Source organism: Sturnira hondurensis, unplaced genomic scaffold (genome assembly GCF_014824575.4).
Source record: "Sturnira hondurensis isolate 20B ecotype Veracruz unplaced genomic scaffold, ASM1482457v3 Scaffold0011744, whole genome shotgun sequence".
Lineage (NCBI taxonomy): Eukaryota > Metazoa > Chordata > Mammalia > Chiroptera > Phyllostomidae > Sturnira > Sturnira hondurensis.
Genome location: NW_028084375.1, coordinates 1,126,987 through 1,140,994, shown reverse-complemented (window position 1 = coordinate 1,140,994; position 14,008 = coordinate 1,126,987). Strand labels below are relative to the sequence as shown.

At 46.0% G+C, this 14,008-nt stretch overlaps 1 protein-coding gene across 4 annotated transcripts in view; it reads left to right on the top strand.

The window, feature by feature from the left end:
• Window positions 1-410: 410 nt before the first annotated feature.
• Window positions 411-14,008, top strand: part of TUFT1 (tuftelin 1) — a 34,177-nt gene continuing 20,579 nt past the window's right edge. For 3 of the 4 annotated variants that reach the window (XM_037060374.1, XM_037060373.1, XM_037060372.1), the window contains exon 1: window positions 411-564. In XM_037060374.1, coding sequence (XP_036916269.1) covers window positions 505-564 — 60 coding nt within the window. In that variant the 5' untranslated portion in view covers window positions 411-504. The remainder of the gene's footprint in view (window positions 565-14,008) is intronic. The other variant, XM_037060375.1, reaches the window with a different exon arrangement.

Genomic DNA, 14,008 nt, shown 5'->3' with positions numbered 1-14,008 from the left:
GAGCCGGCCCTTGTTGCTTACGTTTCTATGGTAGAGGAAATTTGCTCAGCCTCCAAAAGCCTGCAGATTGGCCTATAAGTGGGGAGAGAATGGAAGCTTTTTTCCAACTCATTATGTAGGGCTAGGCAGGGTGATTCTCCTGCAAATACTGATGTTGGAGTTGAAAGGAGGACACAAAAAAACTAAGAAAGTTTGAGGTACAACCACACGTTGGACAAAACTTGAGCACAGTAGCCTCAGGTAGCACCCAAGCTCCACCTCTATGTAAATCTGAGCTGACGCAGATGGTCGAGCCCTGAGGCCTCTAGGCCACGCCCATCTCGCTCCCCGCCGCGCCGCCCCCCCCCGCCCACTTGATGGCGAACGGCGCCTTAGGGGCGTGTCCTGTCGCCAGTCCCCGCCCTTGACGCACCTATACAAGAGGTGGCTCCGCGCGCGCGTCCGCCTCGTTGGAGCTGGACGGCTGGACCGTGGGCTCCGATTTGCTGCCCACGCGGGAAGAAGATGAACGGGACACGGGGCTGGTGTACCCTGGTGGACGTGCCCCCGGAAGGGCAGACCGAGGTAAGAAAAGGGGGCGTCGCCGCCTCACTGCCTCCCCAGCTGGGTACATTTCGTTTCCAATTCCGCGGCTCTGGCGCCCCGCAGCTAGATCGCTGACATCACCTGGTGCTCCGCTCCGTGTGGTCGGCTCCTCGCGGCCGGCTCCTCGCGGCCACCTCCTCGAGGTGGTTCTTTTCTCTTTTCTCCCGCCCCTCTGCGGGCAGTGGGATTCTTGGGCAGGCGCGGGATGGGATTTTTCTGAGGCTCGAGGACTCCATGCTTTCCTGCTCTTGGGGAGTTCACTGCGACTCCTGCCCCAGACGCGGCGCGGGTCTCGGGGCGCAGTACTCCAGCGTCCTGTGGGCGGTTGATTGGGTTGTAGGAGAATGAGCCCCAGGGACGATATCCCTGCACTCTTTCGGACTTTGGGCCTCGACAAGGGGGATTAGGCTTTTGTTTGGGTCCTGGTGATTTCAGCGGCCCTTCAAAGAACTTCTAGGTACTTTGGGTGATTAGTAGCAACAAGACAAAGGGTAGAGAGTGAAATCCTAGGGCATGGACTAAGGGATGGGGGTGAGTAGGACTCCCAGTACGCCGAGGGTGGCCAGAAGGGATAGGGCTGTTTGCTGGAGGGGTCTGCTCTCTGCTCGGATTTCTCCTCTCCCCTTTGCAGTTCTCCTGCTCCCTTCCCCCTGTCGGTCATTGATAGCTTCCTGGGACGGTTTGTTGGTTTTACTTCCGTTTCCAGCATCCAAGCCCGGGGCAAGGAGATGCCGGAACCTGGGCAGAGAAGGGAAACGCGAGTGACCTTTCTGGACGGACTGAGGGGTGGGGGACAGAAGGGAGTTCTGCGTTAACCGATCTGTCCGGCTCTCATCACTCCCTGTCTCCTGTCCCTGTCCTTTTCCCCACCCTAGCTGAACTTTTGGTTGGTTTTTCCCCTCGGAGAGGCAGAAGAAGGTAATTTGTGGCTGAGGGTTTCAAGGCTCTGCTGAGTAACTTAACCCAAAATGATGTGTGTACTTTTCATTGATATCCAAGTTATGGTGGGTGAGAGTGAAATGGGAGCCAACGTCATGGGGAGTTTGTATCCCTCCCTCCACTCTGTACCTGATTCGCTTCCCTTTTTCCTGTATCAGCAAGCCCCCCCTGAGGTAGCTAGCCAACTGCCCCTAGATTGGCTCTTCTTCCAAGACTACTTATAGAGCCCTGCCCAGTTTGGACCAGTTGGTTGGAACGTCCTCTCGACCACCCGACAGACAGAGGCAGTATGAGAGGGCAGACGATTGATGTTTCTTTTTCTCTCTCCCCCTTCCTCTCTTTCTAAAAGCAATGAAAAAATGCCCTCGAGTGAGGATTGAAAATTATGTTTACAGAATGTTTTCTCGTTTCAAGTTAGGGTAGAGATGACCACAGTTCACAGTCCCCTCTCCAATTTCTTCCCAAGACCTCAAAATACAGGTCTCGCTACTTCCAAACCACAGGCCCCCAGTCCCTAGTCTCTGTAGCCTGCCACTCCCCACCTGTGGGATGCTGGAGAGATGGGAAAAATCCATTCCCTATCGTGTCATGCCCAAGTCCTACTCCACGCTCTTGCTCACTGTTTTGGTATGGTTGCTCACTGTTTTGGTATGGTTGCTCACTGTTTTGGTATGGTTGCCCGCTGTTTTGGTATGGTTGAGCCAGTGCAGTGGGTATGAGGAAAATGAAGGAGGGAGCACTTGCGCTTCTTTTTGCTTGCTGTAGAAAAGAGATCCAGAAAGGTCCTAAGACCAAGACATTGGCCTTAAAATGAATTTGAATGAATTGACACCCTCTTTCATCCCTTGATGTTTTTGCTGCTTGTCCAGTGGGGCAGGAAGTTGGTAGTAAAATCATGAGCAAGGAATTCTAACCAAAGTTTGAAGCTAACAAGAAACCTTTAGAACAAAGGAGACAGAAAAATCACTTGTATTTCTTCTTCCTAAGCTGGACTTGAAAGTTGTTTTACTTCAAAGGTGGGAATGAAATAATCATTGCTCAGATCTGATCTTGGAGACATTCCGAGCTCTTAAGCAGGACAAGATGATAAACATTCACTCCATCATGGTGCAGGTTTTGTCCCAGATTCCTCTCCTCTGAGCCAGCCTCAGATAGCATTTATGGCTCTGGATAGTCCCCATGAACTGCCACATATTCACGCCATTGAGTGAATGCTCAGCGCATGAGCGAATGAGTGAGTAAATGAACACACATTTCTGCTGATGTCAGCAGTGCAGCAGTTTAGCTGATTGGTGTGCTCCGGGGGGAGTCGGGACCCTGGGGCTCTGTTGGTGTCTCCCCACCAGCCAGGCCTTGGCCGTAGCGCACCACCCGTGCACATGGAGATGTGGCTCGGATACTCTCTGGGTTGCTTTTAATTGTTGGGGGCAGATGCAGCAGGTGTAAGGAGCCAGTGTGTTTCAAACTGCAGATCATAACCACCAGCAGGTCTAAAATCAACTTAGTGGGATAGGACCAATATTAGAAAAAAATAGATTTCAACTAGATGACATTATGGCAAAAACAAAACTGTGGAGACAATAAAAAGGTCAGTAGTTGCCAGGAGTTTTGGGGTGAAGGGGTGAATAATGGGTGGAACACAGAGGACTTTTTAGGGCCATGAAAATCCTCTATGATCTAAAGATGGGTATGTGTCCTTATACTTTTGTCCAAACCTATAGAATGTATAACACCATTCACTTCATTAGCGTGACCCCCGAGGGGGAGGTATCTACTTTGGGTGATGATGATGTGTCAGTGTAGGTTCATCCTTGGCTAAAAAAAAAAGGAAGGACATCCTGGTGAGTGATGTTGATAACAGGAGGCTATGCATGTGGGGGTAGGAGGTATATGGGAAATCTCTGTACTTTCCCATTGATTTTGTTGTAAACCTTAAAACTGCTCTTTAAAAAAAAGAAAAATTGAGTGAATGCTCTTAGAGTGTTAGGGTGGACATTTTCGGCAGAACTTTTGTTTCCGCTATATTTATGTATACACAGTATGTGTGTGTGCATGTGTTTGTGTTGGATTGTGATGTAAAGGGTTTTTTAGGTTAAAAGATTGCAAACAACTATAGTTACACTGGCAAATAAAAGCTCAAGTCAACCTCAAACATTAGATATTTCCATTAAGTTTCTTAGGTTATAAGCAACAGAGTGACTCTGGCTAACTTAAGCAGGAGAGGAATTTATTAGAAGGAAATGGGCATCTCAGAGAATTTAAAGGAAAGCTTAAAAAGTCTGAACCAAGGGAGTCCTGGGACATGTGTGGGTGGAAGGAACTAATGGAGGGTTTCTACTTTTAGGTGAATTAGTTCCAGCTGTCATAGGTCTTGTTGCCATTCTGCTTAAGATTCCAGGAGGAGGGTGTTGGCTCCCTGGAATCTCACCCTTGGTGGAGGGCAAGGGGTTCCTGGGTGACATGCCCATCAAATTAACCAGTGAAGGAGGGAGATTCTCCAAATCAAAACCCAAGTGCTTTTACCAGTGGAGGATGGAAGCTGTGTGGCAAAAGCCAGGGATGTTCACCGCCTTGGACTTTGGTTGGCATATCTCTGAGTTTTCTTTTTCTTTTAAAATCATTTTTTCAAAGGAAAAAATAGGCATGATTTTAAAAAGGTCTAATAGCAAAAGGCTTTTAAAAGAAAACTAGCAAGCAGTTCCCTGTCCAAAGTCCTTTCCATGGAAGTAGCCACTTTCAGCACTGTTAGCTCTTTTGTCTGCTGTTTATTTACTGTGTGTTTCTAAATAATGTGCTTGCAGTGATACTTATGAATCTGTCAGTTTTAGACACCTAGTGATTTCCTGCTGTAGGCATTAAGGGAAAGTTTATACTCCCACCCCTTACAGCCTCTCCTTTCCTTCTCCTCTCAATGTAATTACATCCCAGTTTTTTGCTAAACTGTGACTTCTGTGATTTCTCCTGATCTCATGTGGTGAAGAGCCTGGTTTGGGGAATCCCACCCAGTGTGCTCTCAGGGCTTCGGTGCTGGCTGTGGCCAGGATCTCTTCAGTAAATGACTTAATCTCTTCAGTCTCGTTTTCCTTATCTGTAAAACTGGTGTCATAATCGCACCCTTCTCATAAGGTTGTAAGAACTGGATAAGGTAATACATAGGAAACATTAAGCATGGTGCCTGGCCTGTGGTAAAATGCTCAGGCATTAGCTATTTTTTTCTGTTTGCTACTTACTGGCTTAGACGACACTGTTGCCGCCACCCCTGAGACCCTTGGCTGAGGGACAGAGGAAGAGTCTGGGAACTCTGGTCTGGTCAAGGTCTGCTCCATCTCATTAGGTTGACATTTGTCTGTCCTTTTCTGTTCCTTTCTCCTTCCCTCTGACAGTGGAGGAAGGAGACACCTAAAGATAAGAAGGCGCCTGTAGGTAGACCCAGGTAAGGACCCGCGTGACCTTTGCTAGTCCCAGCTCAGCCAGGCTTAGATGAAGTCCAGGTTCATATTTTGGCATTCCTCTCTGGGCCCTTCCTCCTCCTCCTCCTTTTTCTGACCATGGGCCAGGCAGCTGGTATCCCCTGATGGGCTCTTTGATAGGTGATTCCCTTTAAATAGTCTATCAGTGTTTCCCCTCCTTAGGTAGATGCACTTTTTTCATTCTCTCTAATTTTGTATCTTGATCAGTCTTAGCCAGAGAGGTTCTCTCAGTGCCCGTGGTGGATTTGGAATTTCTTTACCCCGTGCAGTCAGAACCTCTGGAGTAGGGGTCCTTCCTTTAGGACTTTAGAAAGCTGAATTCATCTAACACCAAGTCTTTCCTGAGCCCCAGTCTTTTTTTCATATATATGCATGTAAGCAAATTTGTGATTTGTTGAAGGCTTACCCGCACCTCATTTTTTATGTGAGCTTTATCGAGACAGGATTTACATACAGTATGAAGCACCCATTTAAGATGTATTATAATTCAGAGGTTTTCAGTATATTTGCAGAGTTGCTAACACCATCGATTTTAGACCATTTCCATCACCCCACTAGGAAACCCTGGTTCGGTAGCGGTCGTTCGTACCCACGTGCTGCCCAGGCCCTACACAACCACCAGTTTGCTTTCTTTATGGATTTGCCTATCCCAGAGATTTTATGTGTGATTCTTTGTGACTAGCTTCTTCCAATTAGCATGATGTTTTTAAGGTTGATCCCTGTTGCAGCATGAGTCAATATGTACTTCGTTACTTTTTGTGACTGAATAATATTCTGTCGTATGGATATATTATCATATGTGTTCATCATGGATAAGTGGTGTTGGACATTTGAGTTATTTCTACATCTGGGTGGGGAACAATGCTGCCATGAACATTTGTTGACACATCTTTGTGCTGACCTTTGTTTTCATGTCTCTGGGAGAGAAACACCTAAGAGTGGAACTGCTGGGTCAGGATATTTGCATTTTAAAATCAGATTCATCTGGAGTCCCCGATGCTTACACCAAATGAAGGAATGAATTCTGAAATGGTGGAAGCCGTGGCTGTGTGACACCTGGGTGGGGAGGAAACTCCTGGGCAGAGGAGCCTTTCGAGTTTGGTGACTGGCTCATCCTTCCACTCGTGACACCTGCCCCGTGTTCCCGCCGTAAATTCCTCCTCACACCATTTCATCTCCCTCATTCATTGCCAGATTCTGACTTTCAGGAGCACTGCAGCTGATGCCTCCGAGCCTACCAGGAATTTGGGGGATTCTGGGCTCTGCCTGCAGGTCTGAGAGAGGAGGCTTACTCAGTCACCATGCATCTGGCACCGATATTGGCCCACATTTCTCCAGGGTGTGAGTGTGTACCCAAATGGTTTCGGTTCCAGACACGTGTGCTCAGAGCAGGTGGGACAAGCTTCCCTGCCTGCTGTTAACTCTGCTGTGTGCCTTTTTGGTTTATGCAGAGTCTTGTGAAATATATTTCTTTCCTGGGGTGAGGAGGTTTAGTTGGGGAAATGATTATGTTCTAGGGAGGCTGGTGGCCCAGATTTAAGCCTAGCCTGCAGGGGCAGGAAGAGGAGAAGAAAATATAGGGCAGGATGGGAACGGGTAGATAAAGGAAGAAAAAGGAAATGGGGGGCACAAAAGCAAAATATCACAAACAGGATAGAAACTAGAGAGGGCCGGGTCACTGGTGCCAGCCCTTTGAGGGGAGGGGGCACAGAGGAACTCCCCTTCATCCACACTGGCCTGCCACTAGGCAGATTCCCGGAGAGAGACTGGCTCAGCAAATGGGTGTCTCCTTCAGAGCTGAGGATGTGGAAGCCCACCTTCCTCTTCGTCCACGCTTTCCCTTCCAGGCCCCAGCTCTAGGTAATGAGAAGGCCTGCGCCGCTTAGGGTGCTGTCCTAAATCCTTCCTTCTCATTTCACCTCCTAGTCACTTGTCAGCCCTCTGCATAGGGGATGTCCAGCCCGTGGTATTGGGCAGGTAGCCAGACAAAAAGCAAACACCTATTTTGTTGGCTAATCCATGGGAAGGAGTGGGAATGATTCTTTGTGTCATTCTCAATAAAGGGCCATTTCTGGCCCAGAGTGTCTGCAGAAGGCAGGACCAAGAGCACCTGACACCTGCAAGCCTAGTGGGTTGGAAGTCTTAGCAGAGAGTGGGTAGGCCCTCAGCACCCCATCTGGCCCTCTTCTTTGACTTTTTTGGGGATTTCCTCCCCCTGGCCTCTTTGGAGCCAGTGTTTTAAGGGGTTAGCTATTCCCATTTCTCAGAGGGGGGCAGTTGAGGTGGCTGTTGCTGCAGTAGCTTGAGAGACCACATATATTCAGATGGGACAAGTCAGGGACAAAGCAATGGAGGAGTGGGTTACTGGGTGAAGATGAATTAAGGATGCTCATTTCCAGCTCAGGGGCAGTTTCCACTTTCTTCTTTTCTCTTAGGAAGACCCTTGGCCCTTTTCTACCTCCCAGTCCTCACGGGCCCCACAGAAGTCTGGGGAGTGGGATTTGGGGAAGCCTAGACTTTTCCCATAGATCTTCCCCTGTTCACATAAACCTGTGATGCGAGAACCTCTGGGGCCTCCCTGTTTATCTCCCTTGAGTCTAGATCTCTAACCCTCAGCTATGTGTTTACCCCTCCCTCCCTGCTCACTCTGTGCTCTGCCAAGTGAGTCACACAGCTGGAGATTTGTTTGAACAGAGTGAGAGGCTGCCTGTAATTTGGAGGTGGCTGGGCTTCTCCCCAAGACTATTTATGGGGTTAGAGGCTGCTTACCTTGTGATTAGCTCTGATCCTTTTTTTTCCCCTAGAGAAGAATGCTCTACTTTGTATCTTGCCTTTCTGAAAGTCCCCACTGGGGACCACCCTGCTAGACATTTCAGGGTATTCCGAAAGCTCTCTGGAGCCCAGTAACAGCTATGAGGTCACTTTGCTCCGGAAGATAACCAGTGGGCACCAAGCAGAGAGGTGCCCGGGTTTCCCTCCTGAGCTCTGGGTTGGGGTGGTGGGGTGAAGTCTCTGACATTGGTGACTGGGTTCTCTGATTGTGGAGGATGAGGTGTCAGAGAGAACCCTAGATTTGTTCATAGGCTCCATTTAGACAGTTGGTCTCATTTACTCTCCTCCCTCGCAGTCTTCCCAGAGCTCCTTGGGAAAATAATGCTGTCTTTTCACCTTTGTGAAGTGATTTATGGTTTGCAAAAGCACTTTACCCTGAGGAAGGGTAGTTATCATCATTCCCATTTTGCAGACAGAAAACTGGGAGAAAGTGATTTGCTGAAGGATGGAGAGCTGTCCGCGGGACTAAGACCTCACCTCTGACTCCAAGTTTAGTAGTTTTTCTCTCTGTCTATGTATTATTTTACTATAGGAGTGTGGCATAAATGCATTTTTGTTGTTTAAAACACCATGGAAGTATGTGGGATGAAAGTCTCTTTACTCTTCTGTCCTTCTCTAGAGTATGGAAGTTTGGTGTATTTTCTGTGTGCTTATTTTCAAGAAATGCCATGTGACGTGATGGTTAGCAGCATAGACTCTGGAGCCACAGCGCCTGGGTTTGAATCTTGGTGCTGCTCCTCCTTACTAGTTATATGGCCTTGGGCAAGATACGTCACTTCTGTGCCTCGGTTTCCTCATCTGTAAAATGGGGATATTGATAATAATACCTACCATATAGTATTGTTATGAGGGTTCAATGAGTTATTATATGTCAAGCATTTAGAACAGAAACCAATAGGGCTCAGCACATAGCAATTGCTGTATATATAAGAGTTGGCAAATACCATTGCTATAAAAATGTATGTGTACTTAAGTATAGATACTTAAATAAAAAGTCATATTTTTTAAATTAGTTTGCAATTTGCCTTTATTCACTTAATATATCTTGAAGATCTTCTGTTGATTGTAGAGCTTTATCTATCAGCAGTACAGTGTCCCATAGGATAGATGTTGCCATACTAGTTTGTTCACTCACTTTCTAGAGAATATTTATGCTCTTTACAGTTTTTTAAAAAATATTTTTTATTTATTTAACTTCAGAGGGGAAGGGAAAGAGAGAAGGAGAGAAATATCAATGTATGGTTGCCTCTCGTGCGTCCCCTGCTGGGAATTGGCCTGCAACCCAGGCATGTGCCCTGACTGGGAATTTTACCGTGATCGTGTGGTTCGCAGGCCCGCGCTCAATCCACTGAGCTACACCAGCCAGGGCTCCAGTTTTTAACTATTATACGCAGTATTGCAGTCAACAGTTTACACATGTATCTGTGTTCAGGTATACATGGATTTTCACAGGGTGTATTTCCTGAACGTGAAATTACGGGGTCAAGGGGTTTACAAAATATGCCAACTCCATTAATATTGCCAAATTAACTTCCAAAATACTTTTACAAACTAACACTTTCTCCAAGGTACAGGATTAATCTTTTCCCCTTCATCCTCATCAAGCCTGGGTATTACCAATATCTTTTTCCCATTCAGTTGGTCTAAAATGCTATTTTTGCGGGATCGACATGAAGAAAAGCCAGTTGCTTTACTAAAAACAAGAAAGGAGACTCACCTATATGGACACCTGTGTAGTGAATGTGCAGTTTACCAATAGTTTTGAAGCCCCCAGGGCCCCTTCTAGATTCTTACCTGCTTCTTGACCAGAAGTGATGACTGTCTTGAATTTTCTGTTTATTTTCTTTTTTATTATATTTACTACATGCCCAGGTGATATGTTGCTTAATTTGATGTGTATTTAACTTTATATACATGGTATCATCTCTGTTCTATAGCTTACTTTTTCACTGAACATTAATTTTTACTTCATTCATGTCAATGCATGTAGCTGCTCATTTATTTTCACAGCTGTATGTCATAGACTAACTGCCAGAGTCTGTTCATTCATTTGCTTGTCAGTGGACCATCTGGGTTGTTTCCAGTGTTTTGCCATTGCAAGCAGTGCCGCTGTGAGCATACTTCTATGTGCCTTATTTTGACACTTCTTAATTCTATAAGTAAAATGGAGTTGCACCCCCCATCCCGCCCACCCTGCTCCCAGTGATAACTCGTTATTGTTTTAACTTGCATTTTTCTGGTTACTGGTGAGGTGGAGCATCTTATATATATTCATTAGTCACCGTTATTTCTTCTTAGAGTTGCCTTTCTTAGTCTTTGCTTATTCCCCCCTTACTCCTCTCCTTTTCCTGTCTGGTTTTTTTTTTTTCTTCAGTTTTTCGTACTGCTTCTCTACTTGGAGCAGTCTGAGTTTCTCAAAAAAGAGGGAATTGAGGAAATGCCTGACCCCAGTTCATGCAACACATTTTTTGAGCACCTAGGCCAGGGGGTTCAACCACTCTAGGCCAGGCACATGCGAAGTAGGCTCTCGGTGTTGTCATGGAGCTCATGATTTTATTGGGGGAGATGAATGAACACGTAGTTATGGAGGAATGGGGGTGGGTCAGTGTAGGATGTGTAGGCCTTGGCCAGGTAGCTCAGTTGATTAGAGCGTTGTCCTAAGATGCTAAAGTTGTGGGTTCGATCCCTGGTTGGGGCACATACAAGAAACAACCAATGAATACATAAGTGGAACCACAAACTGATGTCTGTCTCTCTCCCCCTCCCTTCCTCTTCCTAAAATCAAAAAATAAAAATAGCGTAGGATGTGTGGTGCACAGGGAGCAGGCTCTGTCTTAGGGGTCCTGAAATAGGACCCTCAGAGAAAGGATGCCTGAGCTAAGCCTTGAAGGCTGAGTGGGAATTTTCCAAGGAGGCAAAGGAAGGGAGGGCGACCCTGAGGGAGGAAACTGTGTGTGCACCAGCAGGGTGGCGGGAGCATGTATTGCGTGAGAAGACTGATGAACAGAAGGAGAACTTTGGTTGGGTGCCTTTCTACAACTGGGTTAGGAAAGTTTAGGAAAGTTAGGGAGTAGGGTACAGGTGGGGTACTGGTGGGAGCCAAGACTTTATGTGGTATAGACAATGAGAGGACTTCAGTGCCACAATTAGGAGTTTTTTTATTTTGTTTGCCTTTTAAAAAAACATCCTATTTAACAATAATGTGCATCCATAAAAGTGCATGTACCATACATTCACAGTCAAGCGGTTTGCATAAACGTTACCCAGCTCCCGGGTAAGAAACACGCCAGGACCAGCAGCAGGCAGCCCCGCTTGTCCCCTTACTGGCATCACCTGCCCTCCACCCCGAAGGGGGGCTGTGCTCCTGACCTCTAAAGGGAGTGTTAGTTTTGCCTGTCTTTATATTTTCTATATTTGTGGAATCATATACTGTAGTTTTGCATCTGAATTCTTTTGCTTAATATATCTGTGAGCTTTTCTCTGTTGCGTGCTTGTTATTTTTGGGTGCGACATTCCATTGTGTGGCTGTGGACAGTCATCCAGTCAGTCTATTTCTGATGGCCATTTCTAGTTTTGAGTCACTAAAATGCTATTGTGACCGTACTAGTGTATGTTTCTGTGGGAAACAGGTGGGTGATAGCTAGGAGTTGAACTGCTGTGTTAGCGGGCACGCGTATGTTCAACTTCAGAATATTTTCCAGGGTCCCACTGCCAGTGTGTGCATTTCGATGATTCCAAACCCCCCAACACAGGAGGTTGTTTATTTTCAGACTGATGAGTATTTGTGGTTTTCCTTTGCAGTGCTGGTTTTCTGATGTGATGACCAGTGAGGTTGAACCCTTTTGTTACTTCAATTGACCATTCAGACACCCTCTTGGGTGCTGTGTTTATTAAGGGTTTTTCTGCCCCTTTCTTTGTTGGGTGCATGCTTTTGCTCTTTTTCTCTCTTTCCCTCCCCCACCCTTTTTTCTCTTTCTTTTTTAAAATACATTTTTTTAGATTTTGGAATAATTTTAGATTTACAGAAAAATTGCAAAGATAGTACAGGACATTCTTGTATGTTCTTCACCTAGTTTTCCCCGGTGTTAACATCTTGTATAATAACCATGATCTGTACGTCATAACTAAGAAATTAATGCATTGATGCTGACACAGTACTGACTAAATTATAGCCTTTATTTAGGTTTCATCAGCTTTCTACTAATGTCCTTTTTCTGATCCAGGATTCAGTCCAGGATACCACATTGTATTTAGCTTTATTTTTATTTTTTGTCTTGTTGGACCTTCTTTTTATATTCTGAATATCCTTTGTTAGATAAATGCAGAATGAATATCTTCTGCTCTGTGGTTGCCATGTACTCTCTTAGTGGCGTCTTTTGATGAACAAAAGTTTCAGATTTTAATATTAGTCCCGTTTATTTTCTGGAGAGGAGTTTTTGTGCCACGTTTAAGAAAACCGGTGCCTGTGTCAAGGTCATAAAGATGTTCTGTATGTTCCTGTAAAACCTTTATTGTTGTGCTTTTTACATTTAACTGAGCAATCCATTTGGGTTGATATTCATATATGGTATGAGGTAGGAGTTAATATACATCTTTTTCATAACAAGGCATTTTTACATTAATCTATAAGCATATAAGAAACTCTTGGACTCCTGGCCAAGATGGAGGCATAGGTGGAAATACTGTACCTCCTTGCACAACCAAATTTAAGGACAACAAAGATTTAGAAACAAAAACACAACTAGAGCCCTGGCTGGTGTAGCTCAGTGGATTGAGCTGGGGCCTGCGAACCACATGATTGCGGTTCAATTCCCAGTCAGGGCACATGCCTGGGTTGCAGGCCAGTTCCCAGCAGGGGACTCACGAGAGGCAACCATGCATTGATACTTCTCTCCTTCCCTTCTCCTCTAAAAGATAAATAAATAAAATCTTAAAACAAAAACCCACAACCAGAACAGACAGAAAATTGAACTGTACTGAAGGCTGACAACAAGGAACCATTCATCCAGACCGGTAAGGGGGGGCGGAGTCGGCGGCTGGTGGAGAGGGGTGACAGCAGGAAAAGGCGGTGGTTGGCCACGCAGGGGCGGGGAGGAAACCAGCAAACCCAGAGAGACGCACAGGGTGGTTGGCTGACTGTGGACACACATTCACTCGCAGATACACCAGGCAAAAAATGAGCAGTGAGACAAACTCCACAACCCAGGGCCCCAGTGACGAGAAATAAAGCCTAAAAGCACCAGCTGGAAAACTTTCGGGGGTTGAGGTTCTGGGAGAGGCCCCCAGCCTCATGGGGGAATTTGTTGGAGAAACCCACAGGGTTCTAGAATATACACAAGCCCACCAACGTTGGAACTGGCACCAGAAGGGCCCAGTTTGCTTGTGGGAAGAGGCAGAGGGGACTGAAATCCAAGACAGAGTGGAACAAATGCCATTGCTCCCTCTCTGATCCCACCCCTACATACAACATCACAACCCAGAGACCTGGGTTGCCCTGCCCTGGTGAACACCTAAGGCTTCGCCCCTCATATGTAACAGGTGTGAACAGACCAAAAATGGCTCAATCAGAAGAACAAATCAAAGCCTCAGAGCCAATACTTTTAAGCAACCAAGAGATAACCTATCAGATGCACAGTTCAATACACTGGTGATCAGGATGCTCACAGAACTGGTTGATTTTAGTCACAAATTAGATGAGAAATGAAGGCTACACTAAGTGAAATGAAGCATAATGCACAGGGAACCAATAGTGATGGGAAGAAAACTGAGACTGAAATCAAGGGAGTGGACCAGAAAGAAGAAGGAAACATTCAACCAAATCAGAATGAGGAAACAAGAATTCAAAAAAATGAGGAGAGGCTTAGGAACCTCCAGGACATCTTTAAACGTTCCAACATCCAAATTATAGGGGTACCAGAAGGGGAAGAGGAACAGTCATGAGTGGAAGACTTATTTGAACAAATAATAAAGGAGAACTTTCCCAGTCTGGCAAAGGAAATAGACTTCCAGGAAGTCCAGGAAGCTCAGAGAGTCCCAAAGAAGTTGGATCCAAGAAGGAACACACCAAGGCACATCATAATTACATTAGCCAAGATTAAAATGAAGGAGAGAATCCTAGAAGCAGCAAGAGATAAGGGGACAGTCACCTACAAAGGAGTTCCCATCAGACTGTCAGCTGATTT